This window comes from Penaeus chinensis, chromosome 4, assembly GCF_019202785.1.
Source record: "Penaeus chinensis breed Huanghai No. 1 chromosome 4, ASM1920278v2, whole genome shotgun sequence".
In the NCBI taxonomy this organism is placed as follows: domain Eukaryota; kingdom Metazoa; phylum Arthropoda; class Malacostraca; order Decapoda; family Penaeidae; genus Penaeus; species Penaeus chinensis.
The window spans coordinates 6,131,131-6,151,130 of record NC_061822.1 but is presented as its reverse complement, the minus strand read 5'-3'; the positions used below and the strand labels follow the sequence as shown (position 1 = coordinate 6,151,130).

Below are 20,000 nucleotides of genomic sequence, written 5' to 3'. Positions count from 1 at the left end.
GGCATGACGAATATACATTTCAAATGAATCTTGTTTTTCTTGGGTGTTCCATGTTATTTGGTATGATTCTTAAACTACATGCATTGCATTAGGCACCAGAATGCAAATTTCTACTTGGACTGGTTGATAGGGAAAAAAGGGACTATCTGGGTGAAGGTGAATTATATAGCTTATTATAAAAATCTCTTTAATGTAGCTACAAAATACATGAACCTTACATACAAAATATATCTTAAACTTAGGACTGTATTATACAGTGAAATCACAAACAGAAGTCCTTAACTGCACATTCCAAACGACCTGATCTGGTTCATCCAACAATCAGTCACGTGAGCAGATAGACCCGATTCTCACTTGGCACTTTTCGGACAACTTTTTGTGATATATCTATCAACTGGGGAGGGGAAATAAGATTCAAATAAAGCCTTTCACAAATAAAACTTGCTTCCTTCAGTTTATAATATGGGAGAAACAATCCTTCCTGCAAAGTCAAGATTTGCATATTTTCAATCCATAAAAGAACAGCTGCTTCCGTAGAGAGCATGATTGTTACAGTACATGGTTTGCCATTACAGAACATAGTCAAGATGATTGTGTTGTTCACTAGTAACTAAATGCTCTCGCGTCAATTTAGATAATGGCACTTTAAGAAGTATCTTTGACCAGCAAAGTTGTCGTTCCAGTAGTTCATACACTGTCAGTCTTGATAGATAACATTAAAATGCCAACATCTATTTACATTCCTTTTGTTTTATATTGAAAAGACTATCCAGCAGAAATGCAGTTCAATGCTGAATATAATAGTGCATTACCTTGACACATTAAGAATAAATAAATATTTGAAGACCTTTTAGACGTAAAAGCACATATACATCATCATAAGATCAAGGCTTACTTCACATTTCAACAACAAAGAAGTACTGAAAGATTCTAGTCCAGTGAAAGAGGAAAAACAATCTAGATATATTCTATTCAAGACAGGAACTGGTGGCTGTCACCCTCATGCAACATGGCTAGTCCACCTCTATTGTAAGGAGAACTAAATCTTAGAAAAAACTGAAACATGAGAACATTAATGTCACATCATGGATCAGCTGAAGGATTGGTGCATTGAATAGATTTAAACAAAATAATAATAATTTATTTTTCAATGGGTTCCGTATCTCTCTGTGCAAGTGCTATAAACTGATAAGTTCATCAAAAGCAAGGGTCAGTAAATTAAATGACACATACCAGTAGCTGTTCCCAAGCACACCATACATAGCACCAAAACAAAAGTACTCAAAATAATTTAGCCATCACTCGCCCAATAGAAGAAACAAGTGTGGGCAGAAAACACAGTACAAAAGGTCCCAGTTGTTTTTGTCCTTTACTTCATTAAAAGTCTTTATTACACCTTCAGCTGAGTGACAGCCCTCAATCCATGTCCTCTAACATTCATACGGATGATGATGAGTATAACCCTGCACTGTTGTAAGGATTGTTGCTATTCGCAGTCTCGATTTCTTTGGCCAGGGTAGTCATGATGTCACGGTAGATAAGGGGGTCAATATTGGTTGATAGTACATAAAGAATCCACCTGTAGAGGAAAGGAAAATAAACCAATTAGTTTAAAAGTAACAAAGTAACAGTGCTCAGTAAGTCATCATATATCAAGTAACTAAACATTACCTTATATATCAAGTAATTAAACAATCCCTTATATATCAAGTAATTAAACAATCCCTTATATATACAGTAATTAAACAATCCCTTATATATCAAGTAATTAAACAATCCCTTATATATCAAGTACTTAAACAATCCCTTATATATCAAGAACTAAACATTACTTAACATCTTTAAAAAGTAAAAAATAAAGCTTACCAGTCTCCAATGGATGTCTTGTTGGTGATTGCTTGTACGGTCTCCAGAGAAATAGACTTGTTATGCTTGTGCATGGCCCTGGGGCGAAGACCGGGGAGTGTGAAGAGGGCAACTCGGTACAGGATGAGGGCACCAAGCAGGCAAGCCAGGATGACAAACCAGAACCAGATCATGATGAACACCTGCGTGAAGAAAGGTACATTGAAAACTCAAAAAATAGGAGACAATGTGTAATAAAATTCTACAAAAACAGTAATATATATATTAACCCATTGACTGCAGCATTAAAGATTGGCTAATGGCCAGTAAAGCTCCCTCTGATGATTCAATGGCATGGGGTCTGTCGGGACAGTGCCATCCATTTCAGTCCGCCATAGCAATTGCATGATTTCAGGCCATTCGCAACCAAAGGGTTGACAATAAGTATATGAAATGTCTTCTGACAATGATATAATTTGAACTTTGTATGTATTGTGAATTATAAAATACATTTAATTAAACTTCGATCAAGGAGACATGACCATCACAACATGAATAAATATGGCTGAGGGCTGGGTGATGTGAATGTCATCATAAAAAAAATTGTCTGCTTGCCTGGCCAACAAAAATGCCTCACCATGAGTGGATAAAGCTCTTGGAGCTTTATCCACTCAGTAGAAATAGTCCTAGACTCTTGGGCTATTTCTACTGATAAATGAGTGTGGTAAGTATCATCTATGAGCCATGAATGGAAGATACCACCTTCAGGGAGGACACTATTTCCATGGTCAGGATCTTATTTTTGCCTACCAGTTTTGCAAATAACGAAAATGCTTATTGTTGTTGCAGTTATATAGATAACCTATAGCTACGAGATGGAGTATGTGCAAGGAAGTCTCTTACCATCTTGTTTCAGCTTAGCAAATGACAAAAAGCCCTTGGAAAATGACCCCCCCCCCCCAAAAAAAAAAAAAAAAAAAACAGTTTGAGGGGAGAACAGGAGTCTCAGCAGTGAACACAAGTATTTGAGTTGGCTGAGCCAATAAGAATGCCCGGATTTGGGACATGTGGACAGCAATGCACCTGGATCTAACAGGCTAATAATCTTTTTATATCACAAAACAAAAGAGATTACTACTATCCACGGTCTCCATTCATGGATCTCCATTCATTCTTACCCACCTACTTATATTCATTTCACCATATGCGCATTAACATAAAAGCTCAATTAGTTTGGAGAAGTGATCTTCATGAAGGGAAATTGTTGTACATACCTTCTCATTCAGAATATTGAGAGGCAAAAGGCAGAATGCATCATGTCGCTCAAGAGTTCCTGATGGACCAAATTTGTGGAAGTGACACTTGGTCATTCGAGGGAAGACATAGATCATGGGGTCCACACGCTCCTCCTGGTCCATTTCACTGTACTCTACAACCTGTAAGGAAGTTATAAAATCAATTATAAATCAATTAAGAAACCTGTGAGTCATTTTCCCAGTATGAGGTATTTGGAGGCAAATATTTTCTTTCCCTGTATAGGATCCAAACCAATACTTACTCTTGGTCCATAGGTCAAGAATTCTCCACCAAGGAACCTGTCAATCAGGAAGAGCTGCCCGACAATAGTCACAGTAATAGTGTTAGTAACAATAGTCACAGTAATAGTGTTAGTAACAATAGTCACAGTAATAGTGTTAGTAACAATAGTCACAGTAATAGTGTTAGTAACAATAGTCACAGTAATAGTGTTAGTAACAATAGTCACAGTAATAGTGTTAGTAACAATAGTCACAGTAATAGTGTTAGTAACAATAGTCACAGTAATAGTGTTAGTAACAATAGTCACAGTAATAGTGTTAGTAACAATAGTCACAGTAATAGTGTTAGTAACAATAGTCACAGTAATAGTGTTAGTAACAATAGTCACAGTAATAGTGTTAGTAACAATAGTCACAGTAATAGTGTTAGTAACAATAGTCACAGTAATAGTGTTAGTAACAATAGTCACAGTAATAGTGTTAGTAACAATAGTCACAGTAATAGTGTTAGTAACAATAGTCACAGTAATAGTGTTAGTAACAATAGTCACAGTAATAGTGTTAGTAACAATAGTCACAGTAATAGTGTTAGTAACAATAGTCACAGTAATAGTGTTAGTAACAATAGTCACAGTAATAGTGTTAGTAACAATAGTCACAGTAATAGTGTTAGTAACAATAGTCACAGTAATAGTGTTAGTAACAATAGTCACAGTAATAGTGTTAGTAACAATAGTCACAGTAATAGTGTTAGTAACAATAGTCACAGTAATAGTGTTAGTAACAATAGTCACAGTAATAGTGTTAGTAACAATAGTCACAGTAATAGTGTTAGTAACAATAGTCACAGTAATAGTGTTAGTAACAATAGTCACAGTAATAGTGTTAGTAACAATAGTCACAGTAATAGTGTTAGTAACAATAGTCACAGTAATAGTGTTAGTAACAATAGTCACAGTAATAGTGTTAGTAACAATAGTCACAGTAATAGTGTTAGTAACAATAGTCACAGTAATAGTGTTAGTAACAATAGTCACAGTAATAGTGTTAGTAACAATAGTCACAGTAATAGTGTTAGTAACAATAGTCACAGTAATAGTGTTAGTAACAATAGTCACAGTAATAGTGTTAGTAACAATAGTCACAGTAATAGTGTTAGTAACAATAGTCACAGTAATAGTGTTAGTAACAATAGTCACAGTAATAGTGTTAGTAACAATAGTCACAGTAATAGTGTTAGTAACAATAGTCACAGTAATAGTGTTAGTAACAATAGTCACAGTAATAGTGTTAGTAACAATAGTCACAGTAATAGTGTTAGTAACAATAGTCACAGTAATAGTGTTAGTAACAATAGTCACAGTAATAGTGTTAGTAACAATAGTCACAGTAATAGTGTTAGTAACAATAGTCACAGTAATAGTGTTAGTAACAATAGTCACAGTAATAGTGTTAGTAACAATAGTCACAGTAATAGTGTTAGTAACAATAGTCACAGTAATAGTGTTAGTAACAATAGTCACAGTAATAGTGTTAGTAACAATAGTCACAGTAATAGTGTTAGTAACAATAGTCACAGTAATAGTGTTAGTAACAATAGTCACAGTAATAGTGTTAGTAACAATAGTCACAGTAATAGTGTTAGTAACAATAGTCACAGTAATAGTGTTAGTAACAATAGTCACAGTAATAGTGTTAGTAACAATAGTCACAGTAATAGTGTTAGTAACAATAGTCACAGTAATAGTGTTAGTAACAATAGTCACAGTAATAGTGTTAGTAACAATAGTCACAGTAATAGTGTTAGTAACAATAGTCACAGTAATAGTGTTAGTAACAATAGTCACAGTAATAGTGTTAGTAACAATAGTCACAGTAATAGTGTTAGTAACAATAGTCACAGTAATAGTGTTAGTAACAATAGTCACAGTAATAGTGTTAGTAACAATAGTCACAGTAATAGTGTTAGTAACAATAGTCACAGTAATAGTGTTAGTAACAATAGTCACAGTAATAGTGTTAGTAACAATAGTCACAGTAATAGTGTTAGTAACAATAGTCACAGTAATAGTGTTAGTAACAATAGTCACAGTAATAGTGTTAGTAACAATAGTCACAGTAATAGTGTTAGTAACAATAGTCACAGTAATAGTGTTAGTAACAATAGTCACAGTAATAGTGTTAGTAACAATAGTCACAGTAATAGTGTTAGTAACAATAGTCACAGTAATAGTGTTAGTAACAATAGTCACAGTAATAGTGTTAGTAACAATAGTCACAGTAATAGTGTTAGTAACAATAGTCACAGTAATAGTGTTAGTAACAATAGTCACAGTAATAGTGTTAGTAACAATAGTCACAGTAATAGTGTTAGTAACAATAGTCACAGTAATAGTGTTAGTAACAATAGTCACAGTAATAGTGTTAGTAACAATAGTCACAGTAATAGTGTTAGTAACAATAGTCACAGTAATAGTGTTAGTAACAATAGTCACAGTAATAGTGTTAGTAACAATAGTCACAGTAATAGTGTTAGTAACAATAGTCACAGTAATAGTGTTAGTAACAATAGTCACAGTAATAGTGTTAGTAACAATAGTCACAGTAATAGTGTTAGTAACAATAGTCACAGTAATAGTGTTAGTAACAATAGTCACAGTAATAGTGTTAGTAACAATAGTCACAGTAATAGTGTTAGTAACAATAGTCACAGTAATAGTGTTAGTAACAATAGTCACAGTAATAGTGTTAGTAACAATAGTCACAGTAATAGTGTTAGTAACAATAGTCACAGTAATAGTGTTAGTAACAATAGTCACAGTAATAGTGTTAGTAACAATAGTCACAGTAATAGTGTTAGTAACAATAGTCACAGTAATAGTGTTAGTAACAATAGTCACAGTAATAGTGTTAGTAACAATAGTCACAGTAATAGTGTTAGTAACAATAGTCACAGTAATAGTGTTAGTAACAATAGTCACAGTAATAGTGTTAGTAACAATAGTCACAGTAATAGTGTTAGTAACAATAGTCACAGTAATAGTGTTAGTAACAATAGTCACAGTAATAGTGTTAGTAACAATAGTCACAGTAATAGTGTTAGTAACAATAGTCACAGTAATAGTGTTAGTAACAATAGTCACAGTAATAGTGTTAGTAACAATAGTCACAGTAATAGTGTTAGTAACAATAGTCACAGTAATAGTGTTAGTAACAATAGTCACAGTAATAGTGTTAGTAACAATAGTCACAGTAATAGTGTTAGTAACAATAGTCACAGTAATAGTGTTAGTAACAATAGTCACAGTAATAGTGTTAGTAACAATAGTCACAGTAATAGTGTTAGTAACAATAGTCACAGTAATAGTGTTAGTAACAATAGTCACAGTAATAGTGTTAGTAACAATAGTCACAGTAATAGTGTTAGTAACAATAGTCACAGTAATAGTGTTAGTAACAATAGTCACAGTAATAGTGTTAGTAACAATAGTCACAGTAATAGTGTTAGTAACAATAGTCACAGTAATAGTGTTAGTAACAATAGTCACAGTAATAGTGTTAGTAACAATAGTCACAGTAATAGTGTTAGTAACAATAGTCACAGTAATAGTGTTAGTAACAATAGTCACAGTAATAGTGTTAGTAACAATAGTCACAGTAATAGTGTTAGTAACAATAGTCACAGTAATAGTGTTAGTAACAATAGTCACAGTAATAGTGTTAGTAACAATAGTCACAGTAATAGTGTTAGTAACAATAGTCACAGTAATAGTGTTAGTAACAATAGTCACAGTAATAGTGTTAGTAACAATAGTCACAGTAATAGTGTTAGTAACAATAGTCACAGTAATAGTGTTAGTAACAATAGTCACAGTAATAGTGTTAGTAACAATAGTCACAGTAATAGTGTTAGTAACAATAGTCACAGTAATAGTGTTAGTAACAATAGTCACAGTAATAGTGTTAGTAACAATAGTCACAGTAATAGTGTTAGTAACAATAGTCACAGTAATAGTGTTAGTAACAATAGTCACAGTAATAGTGTTAGTAACAATAGTCACAGTAATAGTGTTAGTAACAATAGTCACAGTAATAGTGTTAGTAACAATAGTCACAGTAATAGTGTTAGTAACAATAGTCACAGTAATAGTGTTAGTAACAATAGTCACAGTAATAGTGTTAGTAACAATAGTCACAGTAATAGTGTTAGTAACAATAGTCACAGTAATAGTGTTAGTAACAATAGTCACAGTAATAGTGTTAGTAACAATAGTCACAGTAATAGTGTTAGTAACAATAGTCACAGTAATAGTGTTAGTAACAATAGTCACAGTAATAGTGTTAGTAACAATAGTCACAGTAATAGTGTTAGTAACAATAGTCACAGTAATAGTGTTAGTAACAATAGTCACAGTAATAGTGTTAGTAACAATAGTCACAGTAATAGTGTTAGTAACAATAGTCACAGTAATAGTGTTAGTAACAATAGTCACAGTAATAGTGTTAGTAACAATAGTCACAGTAATAGTGTTAGTAACAATAGTCACAGTAATAGTGTTAGTAACAATAGTCACAGTAATAGTGTTAGTAACAATAGTCACAGTAATAGTGTTAGTAACAATAGTCACAGTAATAGTGTTAGTAACAATAGTCACAGTAATAGTGTTAGTAACAATAGTCACAGTAATAGTGTTAGTAACAATAGTCACAGTAATAGTGTTAGTAACAATAGTCACAGTAATAGTGTTAGTAACAATAGTCACAGTAATAGTGTTAGTAACAATAGTCACAGTAATAGTGTTAGTAACAATAGTCACAGTAATAGTGTTAGTAACAATAGTCACAGTAATAGTGTTAGTAACAATAGTCACAGTAATAGTGTTAGTAACAATAGTCACAGTAATAGTGTTAGTAACAATAGTCACAGTAATAGTGTTAGTAACAATAGTCACAGTAATAGTGTTAGTAACAATAGTCACAGTAATAGTGTTAGTAACAATAGTCACAGTAATAGTGTTAGTAACAATAGTCACAGTAATAGTGTTAGTAACAATAGTCACAGTAATAGTGTTAGTAACAATAGTCACAGTAATAGTGTTAGTAACAATAGTCACAGTAATAGTGTTAGTAACAATAGTCACAGTAATAGTGTTAGTAACAATAGTCACAGTAATAGTGTTAGTAACAATAGTCACAGTAATAGTGTTAGTAACAATAGTCACAGTAATAGTGTTAGTAACAATAGTCACAGTAATAGTGTTAGTAACAATAGTCACAGTAATAGTGTTAGTAACAATAGTCACAGTAATAGTGTTAGTAACAATAGTCACAGTAATAGTGTTAGTAACAATAGTCACAGTAATAGTGTTAGTAACAATAGTCACAGTAATAGTGTTAGTAACAATAGTCACAGTAATAGTGTTAGTAACAATAGTCACAGTAATAGTGTTAGTAACAATAGTCACAGTAATAGTGTTAGTAACAATAGTCACAGTAATAGTGTTAGTAACAATAGTCACAGTAATAGTGTTAGTAACAATAGTCACAGTAATAGTGTTAGTAACAATAGTCACAGTAATAGTGTTAGTAACAATAGTCACAGTAATAGTGTTAGTAACAATAGTCACAGTAATAGTGTTAGTAACAATAGTCACAGTAATAGTGTTAGTAACAATAGTCACAGTAATAGTGTTAGTAACAATAGTCACAGTAATAGTGTTAGTAACAATAGTCACAGTAATAGTGTTAGTAACAATAGTCACAGTAATAGTGTTAGTAACAATAGTCACAGTAATAGTGTTAGTAACAATAGTCACAGTAATAGTGTTAGTAACAATAGTCACAGTAATAGTGTTAGTAACAATAGTCACAGTAATAGTGTTAGTAACAATAGTCACAGTAATAGTGTTAGTAACAATAGTCACAGTAATAGTGTTAGTAACAATAGTCACAGTAATAGTGTTAGTAACAATAGTCACAGTAATAGTGTTAGTAACAATAGTCACAGTAATAGTGTTAGTAACAATAGTCACAGTAATAGTGTTAGTAACAATAGTCACAGTAATAGTGTTAGTAACAATAGTCACAGTAATAGTGTTAGTAACAATAGTCACAGTAATAGTGTTAGTAACAATAGTCACAGTAATAGTGTTAGTAACAATAGTCACAGTAATAGTGTTAGTAACAATAGTCACAGTAATAGTGTTAGTAACAATAGTCACAGTAATAGTGTTAGTAACAATAGTCACAGTAATAGTGTTAGTAACAATAGTCACAGTAATAGTGTTAGTAACAATAGTCACAGTAATAGTGTTAGTAACAATAGTCACAGTAATAGTGTTAGTAACAATAGTCACAGTAATAGTGTTAGTAACAATAGTCACAGTAATAGTGTTAGTAACAATAGTCACAGTAATAGTGTTAGTAACAATAGTCACAGTAATAGTGTTAGTAACAATAGTCACAGTAATAGTGTTAGTAACAATAGTCACAGTAATAGTGTTAGTAACAATAGTCACAGTAATAGTGTTAGTAACAATAGTCACAGTAATAGTGTTAGTAACAATAGTCACAGTAATAGTGTTAGTAACAATAGTCACAGTAATAGTGTTAGTAACAATAGTCACAGTAATAGTGTTAGTAACAATAGTCACAGTAATAGTGTTAGTAACAATAGTCACAGTAATAGTGTTAGTAACAATAGTCACAGTAATAGTGTTAGTAACAATAGTCACAGTAATAGTGTTAGTAACAATAGTCACAGTAATAGTGTTAGTAACAATAGTCACAGTAATAGTGTTAGTAACAATAGTCACAGTAATAGTGTTAGTAACAATAGTCACAGTAATAGTGTTAGTAACAATAGTCACAGTAATAGTGTTAGTAACAATAGTCACAGTAATAGTGTTAGTAACAATAGTCACAGTAATAGTGTTAGTAACAATAGTCACAGTAATAGTGTTAGTAACAATAGTCACAGTAATAGTGTTAGTAACAATAGTCACAGTAATAGTGTTAGTAACAATAGTCACAGTAATAGTGTTAGTAACAATAGTCACAGTAATAGTGTTAGTAACAATAGTCACAGTAATAGTGTTAGTAACAATAGTCACAGTAATAGTGTTAGTAACAATAGTCACAGTAATAGTGTTAGTAACAATAGTCACAGTAATAGTGTTAGTAACAATAGTCACAGTAATAGTGTTAGTAACAATAGTCACAGTAATAGTGTTAGTAACAATAGTCACAGTAATAGTGTTAGTAACAATAGTCACAGTAATAGTGTTAGTAACAATAGTCACAGTAATAGTGTTAGTAACAATAGTCACAGTAATAGTGTTAGTAACAATAGTCACAGTAATAGTGTTAGTAACAATAGTCACAGTAATAGTGTTAGTAACAATAGTCACAGTAATAGTGTTAGTAACAATAGTCACAGTAATAGTGTTAGTAACAATAGTCACAGTAATAGTGTTAGTAACAATAGTCACAGTAATAGTGTTAGTAACAATAGTCACAGTAATAGTGTTAGTAACAATAGTCACAGTAATAGTGTTAGTAACAATAGTCACAGTAATAGTGTTAGTAACAATAGTCACAGTAATAGTGTTAGTAACAATAGTCACAGTAATAGTGTTAGTAACAATAGTCACAGTAATAGTGTTAGTAACAATAGTCACAGTAATAGTGTTAGTAACAATAGTCACAGTAATAGTGTTAGTAACAATAGTCACAGTAATAGTGTTAGTAACAATAGTCACAGTAATAGTGTTAGTAACAATAGTCACAGTAATAGTGTTAGTAACAATAGTCACAGTAATAGTGTTAGTAACAATAGTCACAGTAATAGTGTTAGTAACAATAGTCACAGTAATAGTGTTAGTAACAATAGTCACAGTAATAGTGTTAGTAACAATAGTCACAGTAATAGTGTTAGTAACAATAGTCACAGTAATAGTGTTAGTAACAATAGTCACAGTAATAGTGTTAGTAACAATAGTCACAGTAATAGTGTTAGTAACAATAGTCACAGTAATAGTGTTAGTAACAATAGTCACAGTAATAGTGTTAGTAACAATAGTCACAGTAATAGTGTTAGTAACAATAGTCACAGTAATAGTGTTAGTAACAATAGTCACAGTAATAGTGTTAGTAACAATAGTCACAGTAATAGTGTTAGTAACAATAGTCACAGTAATAGTGTTAGTAACAATAGTCACAGTAATAGTGTTAGTAACAATAGTCACAGTAATAGTGTTAGTAACAATAGTCACAGTAATAGTGTTAGTAACAATAGTCACAGTAATAGTGTTAGTAACAATAGTCACAGTAATAGTGTTAGTAACAATAGTCACAGTAATAGTGTTAGTAACAATAGTCACAGTAATAGTGTTAGTAACAATAGTCACAGTAATAGTGTTAGTAACAATAGTCACAGTAATAGTGTTAGTAACAATAGTCACAGTAATAGTGTTAGTAACAATAGTCACAGTAATAGTGTTAGTAACAATAGTCACAGTAATAGTGTTAGTAACAATAGTCACAGTAATAGTGTTAGTAACAATAGTCACAGTAATAGTGTTAGTAACAATAGTCACAGTAATAGTGTTAGTAACAATAGTCACAGTAATAGTGTTAGTAACAATAGTCACAGTAATAGTGTTAGTAACAATAGTCACAGTAATAGTGTTAGTAACAATAGTCACAGTAATAGTGTTAGTAACAATAGTCACAGTAATAGTGTTAGTAACAATAGTCACAGTAATAGTGTTAGTAACAATAGTCACAGTAATAGTGTTAGTAACAATAGTCACAGTAATAGTGTTAGTAACAATAGTCACAGTAATAGTGTTAGTAACAATAGTCACAGTAATAGTGTTAGTAACAATAGTCACAGTAATAGTGTTAGTAACAATAGTCACAGTAATAGTGTTAGTAACAATAGTCACAGTAATAGTGTTAGTAACAATAGTCACAGTAATAGTGTTAGTAACAATAGTCACAGTAATAGTGTTAGTAACAATAGTCACAGTAATAGTGTTAGTAACAATAGTCACAGTAATAGTGTTAGTAACAATAGTCACAGTAATAGTGTTAGTAACAATAGTCACAGTAATAGTGTTAGTAACAATAGTCACAGTAATAGTGTTAGTAACAATAGTCACAGTAATAGTGTTAGTAACAATAGTCACAGTAATAGTGTTAGTAACAATAGTCACAGTAATAGTGTTAGTAACAATAGTCACAGTAATAGTGTTAGTAACAATAGTCACAGTAATAGTGTTAGTAACAATAGTCACAGTAATAGTGTTAGTAACAATAGTCACAGTAATAGTGTTAGTAACAATAGTCACAGTAATAGTGTTAGTAACAATAGTCACAGTAATAGTGTTAGTAACAATAGTCACAGTAATAGTGTTAGTAACAATAGTCACAGTAATAGTGTTAGTAACAATAGTCACAGTAATAGTGTTAGTAACAATAGTCACAGTAATAGTGTTAGTAACAATAGTCACAGTAATAGTGTTAGTAACAATAGTCACAGTAATAGTGTTAGTAACAATAGTCACAGTAATAGTGTTAGTAACAATAGTCACAGTAATAGTGTTAGTAACAATAGTCACAGTAATAGTGATAGTAACAATAGTCACAGTAATAGTGATAGTAACAATAGTCACAGTAATAGTGATAGTAACAATAGTCACAGTAATAGTGTTAGTAACAATAGTCACAGTAATAGTGTTAGTAACAATAGTCACAGTAATAGTGATAGTAACAATAGTCACAGTAATAGTGTTAGTAACAATAGTCACAGTAATAGTGTTAGTAACAATAGTCACAGTAATAGTGTTAGTAACAATAGTCACAGTAATAGTGTTAGTAACAATAGTCGCAGAAATAGTAATAGTAAACAATAGCTATGAACAGAGTCAATATCAATAACTACAACAATAATTAATATTTATAAATATTTAAAATATCTTAAATATTTATAATAATATATATTATGATCATAGCATACCAACAACAATAGTAATAATAGCAGCTAGTAATAATGGCAGTCATAGTAATAAAAGGGTGAATGATAATTATGCAACTGAAATTATTAAATTGTATCATAACATTTTAGAAGAACTAAATGCACCAATAGTACTTTTCATTGCAGAAGTACAAGCTGCTAAGTTTACTGTAGGAACTACAGATATGGCAGTTGTAGCAACCTAATGGGAATACAACTGCTCCAATTTTGAAACACCAATGGCAATGACTAGAAACTGCACACTATTCTAAAAACTGTAAAAAGATTCGTAGAAAATGCAACAGCAATGGTGCAACAGGAGTACTGTAGGAAATCTAATGGTCGTAGCTAACAGAACTGTAATGGTCGCAACAGGTAAGAAATGCTATGACTGTGGCAGTAGTTTAAAACGTGCTCTGCAAACACCAATATACCTAGCTCTGACTAAATATATCCAAGAAAACCCTACTATCTGCTAGCCGACACACAGATCATAGGTGTGTTCCGCAAAATTAATAAATACTCATAATCTAGAAAGGACAGGTGCGGGCGGCGTGGGAGCGCGAGGCCACCGTCCAGCGCCGCGCTCGGTCTCTCCGCTCCACAGGAAATGCCAATTCAAGTCTCTTTCTACACCTTCTAAGACGTGACGTGTCGGCAAGAATTATTTTACAATTAATGCCTAGTTCCGATGACAATCATTGGCGGAAGTTAGCCATCTCCAATGAACGCTATGTTAATGCTATAGAAAAAATTATCTTGGTAATCAACCCGCTCTGTATAGGACACCTGGTCCTCCGGTCACATTCATTTCCATCCCAAACGACGGCTTACGGAAATGCAGCAGCAGGGGCTCTCGATCTGGACAACCTGAAGGGGAATCCGCTGTCCGCCGCCCACATTCACGCCCACGGTGCTACGACTCATTCTGATGCCAGGATACGGCTCATCGCGGCCCTGACCACGTGCAATGCAAGCTAAATGTCAAACTTGTTGCTCTGAGATCACGCTTGCATCACGTAGTGCAAAGATGCAGCAGCAACAGCGAGTGCAACACATCACGCCCACTCGGAACAGTTTCCGGTGAATTGTGACTTCCGCCTAAATTACAAGCACGAGAGCAAGCGTTGACTCTTCTGCCCAATTACAGTGAATTTCCCACGGACGCAAATAAATGCCCACGGGCATTTCCTAAACCGAGTCGCCCTCGTCGCAACGGCGGCTATCACTCAATCTTAACGAGCACCAAATGGATTTTCATCCTCAATAACTTGCAAGCTCAAACAAAATAACACGGACGTGTCTTAATTCCCCCCGACGTCCCTGGACTGCCTTAGACGCAAAACAAAAGCGTCGCCGAACCGCCCACCCGAGGGAACCCGAACCACTCGCACTTCACCCGTTCTGCATCATTCCAACTCACCTTAGATAGTAATCTTGTATAGTGAACGTCGAGTGTATCCAACAGTACGTGTTTATGACGTGCTTGGCCCCGAGGCCCGTGATGCAGTCGATGGGATTCCCGAAGAATTCCGCGGCCGTGAGGAGGATGGAGGAGCCGATCAGGAGCACCACGGTCATCTGGTAGTGCAGTCGGAACACACTGCTTTCGTTTACACATTCCTCACGGGCCAAATAGGACTTCAGTCCCGATAGGTACTTGATGGCAGACATAGTGCCCGAGTTCAAGCCGTCACACACGTAATCACTCTCTCACAGAATCGTCCCGCTCGATGGTCATGTGGATACTAAAGGACTCGAGCGCTGTGAACCCTCGGGAGGCGGTCAGGTTCGGAGCTAGGAGTCCGAGGCTAGGATCGTCTTCCTCCTTTGGTTGGCGCTGGTGGATGCTAGTCCGAAACGACACGAGGGGCGGAGCTTGTTTGCCGGGACAGGATTGCCAACTTCGGTCGCGTTGAAATCATCAAAGATTTGGAATTATAATATTTTTCTCGTTTCTTGTATCGTATTGTTAGGTACCAAATGCACATACGAACTTATTTATTTATATTATTAAGTATCTATATAAAAACAATACTTATGCACAAGCATATATTGTTCTCATCCCACATGGCATGCCTGACTATTTTCGTCAATTATGAAGACCTACTCTCGCCCAGGGTCCCACGAAACCCGCATCCCTCACAATACATCCTATGGAGCCTCGACAGACGATTTTCAGGTTCGGGCCCTAACGGGGAAGGGGAACTGACCTGTTGGTTCGTGGAGGGGCGTGGAGGAGGGGAGGGGGAGGGGGAGAGTACTTTCATCATCTGCCTCCTCACGGGAATCGAGTGGGAGGGAGGGCGGTTCTCAGAGATATGCTAATTCCGTATTAGGTGGGAATTCCTGGATAAGAATATACGTCATGTTTGCGTCTGGAAAGGCGTCTTGGAAGTGAGGGATTACTTAGAATCAGTAACAGAAATTGCCAATTCTTATACGTTAAGCGGTAGAATGGATTTTATTTCCTATGGAGCGTTCTGCAGGACCCGAACCTACGGCCCAATCTGAACCGTAGGACTCGAAACTATTAATGTAGAGTACAAAATACGTGTCCGTATGTGTTTATTATTACACTTATTTATGGAAACGTATACAAGATTTTCCTCCTTGATAGTAGTGCTCTAACCGCAAATTGTTCTTGATAATTACGCTAGCTGTTAACAAACGGGAAAGATGATATCCCAATCCAGTGGCATCCTTCTTTGAGATAAATGTAATACTAGGCGAAAATGGAGTATCAATCAGGCAGGCCGGCTGGTGTTTTATCCCAACCTAAGAATATTTACGAATATTTGTTTTTTATCTCTACCTTAGTTTTATAATGAGAGTAGCCAGTCATTCTTGTTGAACTTGAAGTTAGCTGGAATCTTCAGATGCATTTTATTTTATTTGTCGGGTGAGATCAGTTTTCCTGAATGGACAAGGGAGAGAGGAGGATGAGTCCCTGCCGTGGCCCAGGGTCGCCCAGGATCGTCCAAGCCCAGAGGTAAGGGGTGGGGCTTAGGGGGGGGAGGGGGGGGTTATCGGGCTGGAATGCGCCCGGGTGACGCTAGGTGGGCTTTTGTCGACCCGTGGTGTGTAATTATTTGGCCGAATTTTGGGGAAAGTTTACTCATTTATATGCAAAGTTTGGTGTGGGTTGGTATGTGGAAAATACCATCCATTGTATTTGAGGATTGATATACAGAATTAAGTTAACTGTATGTTTGAGTAAACGTGGCAAGGCGTAACTTAAAAAATATCTAAGTGTGGATTCACGAAATGGAAAATGACGTTCCAAGTTTTCCCAGAAAGAGACTGACTGGTCTGCGCCTGGAAATGCCGAGCAGAGGCAGATTGAGCGTTATCGGGCAGCTGGCAGATCCCTCCCCACCCCCCCCAAAAAAAAGTGCTTGCAAAAAGTCAGTGACATTCCGTTGGCTCATGATAAAAAAATATTCAGTCTAGAGGAAAGGCCAAAAAAATATAACGTAATAAAACTCGTTTAAAACTTTAGATAAAACAATAATGAAAAAGTTAAATTTCAATTTTTTTCTTCTAAGAAGGGAAAAAAAGGGATTATAAACATATATTTCTAAGATAAGCTTGATTTGTCGAATGCAACATAGTTCCATCACTTCTTACAGACCAGAGGAGTCATACCGTAGAGAACGCAGGCAAAAACTGTAACATAATGGTACTGCAAATAACTCCCCACAGCCTGACCATGGAAAAGTTTATATGAATGTGTTGTATATGGATTAGCCCAGCTACAACGCAGAGTATCAAGAAGCGAATCTGTGCACAACCGCAGGCAGGTGAACTTGAAACTAGCCAAGGGCTTTTTAGTACAGACAGGAGCTATTAACGCGGCCCCGAGGGAATCTACAAGGCAATGCACTTGAAAGAGTATAGGTGTGCTGAGGGTAGGGGTGGGGGGGGGGGTATGGAAGAGCATCAGTACTACACGCACATGCAAGAGCATTACACGCAGTGCAAGACAACTTCCGGCATGTTTTTTCAATGATTTCCCTCCGTCTAATCTGTCTCTATCTGTCTGTCTGGCTGTGTGTTTGTTATTCTGTTAGCCTCTCTCTCTCTCTCTCTCCCTCTCTCTCTCTCTCTCTCTCTCTCTCTCTCTCTCTCTCTCTCTCTCTCTCTCTCTCTCTCTCTCTCTCTCTCTCTCTCTCTCTCTCTCTCTCTCTCGCTCCCCCTTCCTTCCTCCCTCTTTTCGCACAATTCCACCAAAAAAAGTGAGAAAAAAACTAAGCCCTTGCACTCAAAGTAATGCTCAAACTTCGCCTAGTATTTATATAGTGTTTTTGTACATGCCGGTTTCTGCGGCCTCGGCGAGCGTGGTGATATCAGACTCGCTTTCATCGAAATCCGCGGTCACACAAGCATAACGTTAGTCCATAGATCGGTTTCGCCGACCTTGCAACGTCGCTTATCATTAAGATGTAAGAATGACGTCGACGATGCCGTAGTGCGTAGTTGTGGCACTCCTTATTCGGCTTTCTCTCTCTCTCTCTCTCTCTCTCTCTCTCTCTCTCTCTCTCTCTCTCTCTCTCTCTCTCTCTCTGATATATATATATATATATATATATATATATATATATCAATCTCTCTGTTCCTCTCTCTCTCTCTCTCTCTCTCTCTCTCTCTCTCTCTCTCTCTCTCTCTCTCTCTCTCTCTCTCTCTCTCTCTCTCTCTCTCTCTCTCTCGCTGATATATATATATATATATATATGTATGTATTTATGTATGTATGGCCATATGTGTCTGACCGTGTGCATGCCATATGTATGCATGTGTATGTATATGTGTATGTATATATATATATATATGTGTGTGTGTGTGTGTGTGTATTTATATATATTTATACCGATATATATACATATATATGTATAGATATATATACATAAACGTATATATGTGGATGTGTTTCCATATTTATGTATGTATGTATTCATACATATACATACTTGCATATGCAAGTTAAAATACGTGGACTTTCCCATTTTTTATTTTCCCGCCCTTATGTCTCCACATTCGCATTTCCATTCGCGCCTCACCTGACCATTATTTAACTATTTATTATTATCACAAAATTTCTACCCAGCCTCTCCCTCTCCCTCTAATCTCCCCACGCGCCTTCATTCCCGAAGAGGTCACGTAGGCATGGCGAACGAGGTCAGATTACGGCCTCCGAGGTCGAGTTTCTCATAGATGGATTTCAAGTGAGGGCGTCTGATATCCTGCTGCATTCGATCTCTTGTCTTGAGGCGCGGGAAGGGGTCTTCAGAGAAAACAACGTGAAGGCAAATTGGAAGCCGAATTTTAGATTCTTTTCATGGATACGATAGTTTTATTTTTATTATTGTCATATATTTATTATTATTTTGCGCGTGGATTCGAAATGCCGATATTTGTTTTTTATTTTCTTTTTTAGCATGGATGGTTTTTATTCTCCATTTTTTGCATGAACATGTAATATAGTTTTTTTTTCTTTTTCTTTCTCTTTTTTTTGCACGGATACGAAATATAGACAATTGTTTTCCTTCTTGGTTAGTTTCCTCTTTCCCATTTTCTGTATGAATACGAAACAACGATCATTTCCCCCCTTTTTTTGCATAAATACGTAATGTTGATTTTTTACTTTTCCTTTTTTTGTCATTTACACGAAACAACGATCAGATCCCCCCTCATTTTAGCATAGATACGACATATCAATCGACTCCCAAGAGATTAAATTCAGCTGACCTCCCCATATTTTCATAATATCTCAACGTCGAAGATAAAATAAGTATTCGCCTCGAGCGCACTTGCGTTTAGGGGGCGTGTGATGTGACTGTTCTTCTTCTCACAATTATCAAGATGAAAAAATGGAAGTTTGGCGCGGAGAGACGGTGCGCGCGCGGTGCTGTGTTTGGGTGTGATTGTGTGTTTTCAGTTCACTCATGTGTGATGAAGAGAAGAAGGGAGAGGGAGAGAGAAGGAGAGAGAGAGAGAGAGAGAGAGAGAGAGAGGGAGAGAGAAGGAGAGAGAGAGAGAGAGAGAGAGAGAGAGAGGGAGAGAGAGAGAGAGAGAGAGAGAGAGAGAGAGAGAGAGAGAGAGAGAGAGAGAGAGAGAGAGAGAGAGAGAGAGAGAAAGAGCGAGAGAGAGAGAGAGAAGGAGAGGAAGGCAGAGAGAGAGAGAGAGAGAGAAGGAGAGGAAGGCAGAGAGAGAGAGAGAGAGAGAGAGTTAGAGAAAGGCAGAGACAGAGACACAGAGACCGGTGCTGTGTTTGGGTGTGATTATGTGTTTTCAGTTTACTCATGTGTGATGAAGAGAAGAAAGGAGAGGGAGAGAGAAGGAGAGAGATAGAGAAAGAGAGAGAGAGAGAGAGAGAGAGAGAGAGAGAGAGAGAGAGAGAGAGAGAGAGAGAGAGAGAGAAATATAAAGAGAAAGAGAGAGATAGAGGTAGAGAGAGAGAGAGAGAGAGAGAGAGAGAGAGAGAGAGAGAGAGAGAGAGAGAGAGAGCGAGAGAGAGAGAGAGAGAAGGAGAGGAAGGCAGAGAGAGAGAAGGAGAGAGAGAGAGAGAAGGAGAGGAAGGCAGAGAGAGAGAGAGAAGG

The 20,000-nt window shown here is 35.6% G+C and overlaps 1 protein-coding gene across 1 annotated transcript; it reads right to left on the bottom strand.

Annotated features, from left to right (window-relative positions):
- Nucleotides 1-173: 173 nt before the first annotated feature.
- On the bottom strand, nucleotides 174-15,175 carry LOC125025178 (innexin inx1-like). Its single transcript, XM_047613155.1, has 8 exons — nucleotides 14,825-15,175; nucleotides 14,470-14,537; nucleotides 14,236-14,378; nucleotides 13,537-13,603; nucleotides 3,404-3,480; nucleotides 3,120-3,281; nucleotides 1,867-2,048; nucleotides 174-1,579 (listed from the first exon to the last, which is right to left on the bottom strand). The coding sequence occupies exons 1-8, from the start codon at nucleotides 15,073-15,075 to the stop codon at nucleotides 1,438-1,440; spliced, it is 1,092 nt and encodes a 363-aa protein (XP_047469111.1). The 5' UTR covers nucleotides 15,076-15,175; the 3' UTR covers nucleotides 174-1,437.
- Between the last annotated feature and the right edge of the window lie 4,825 nt (nucleotides 15,176-20,000).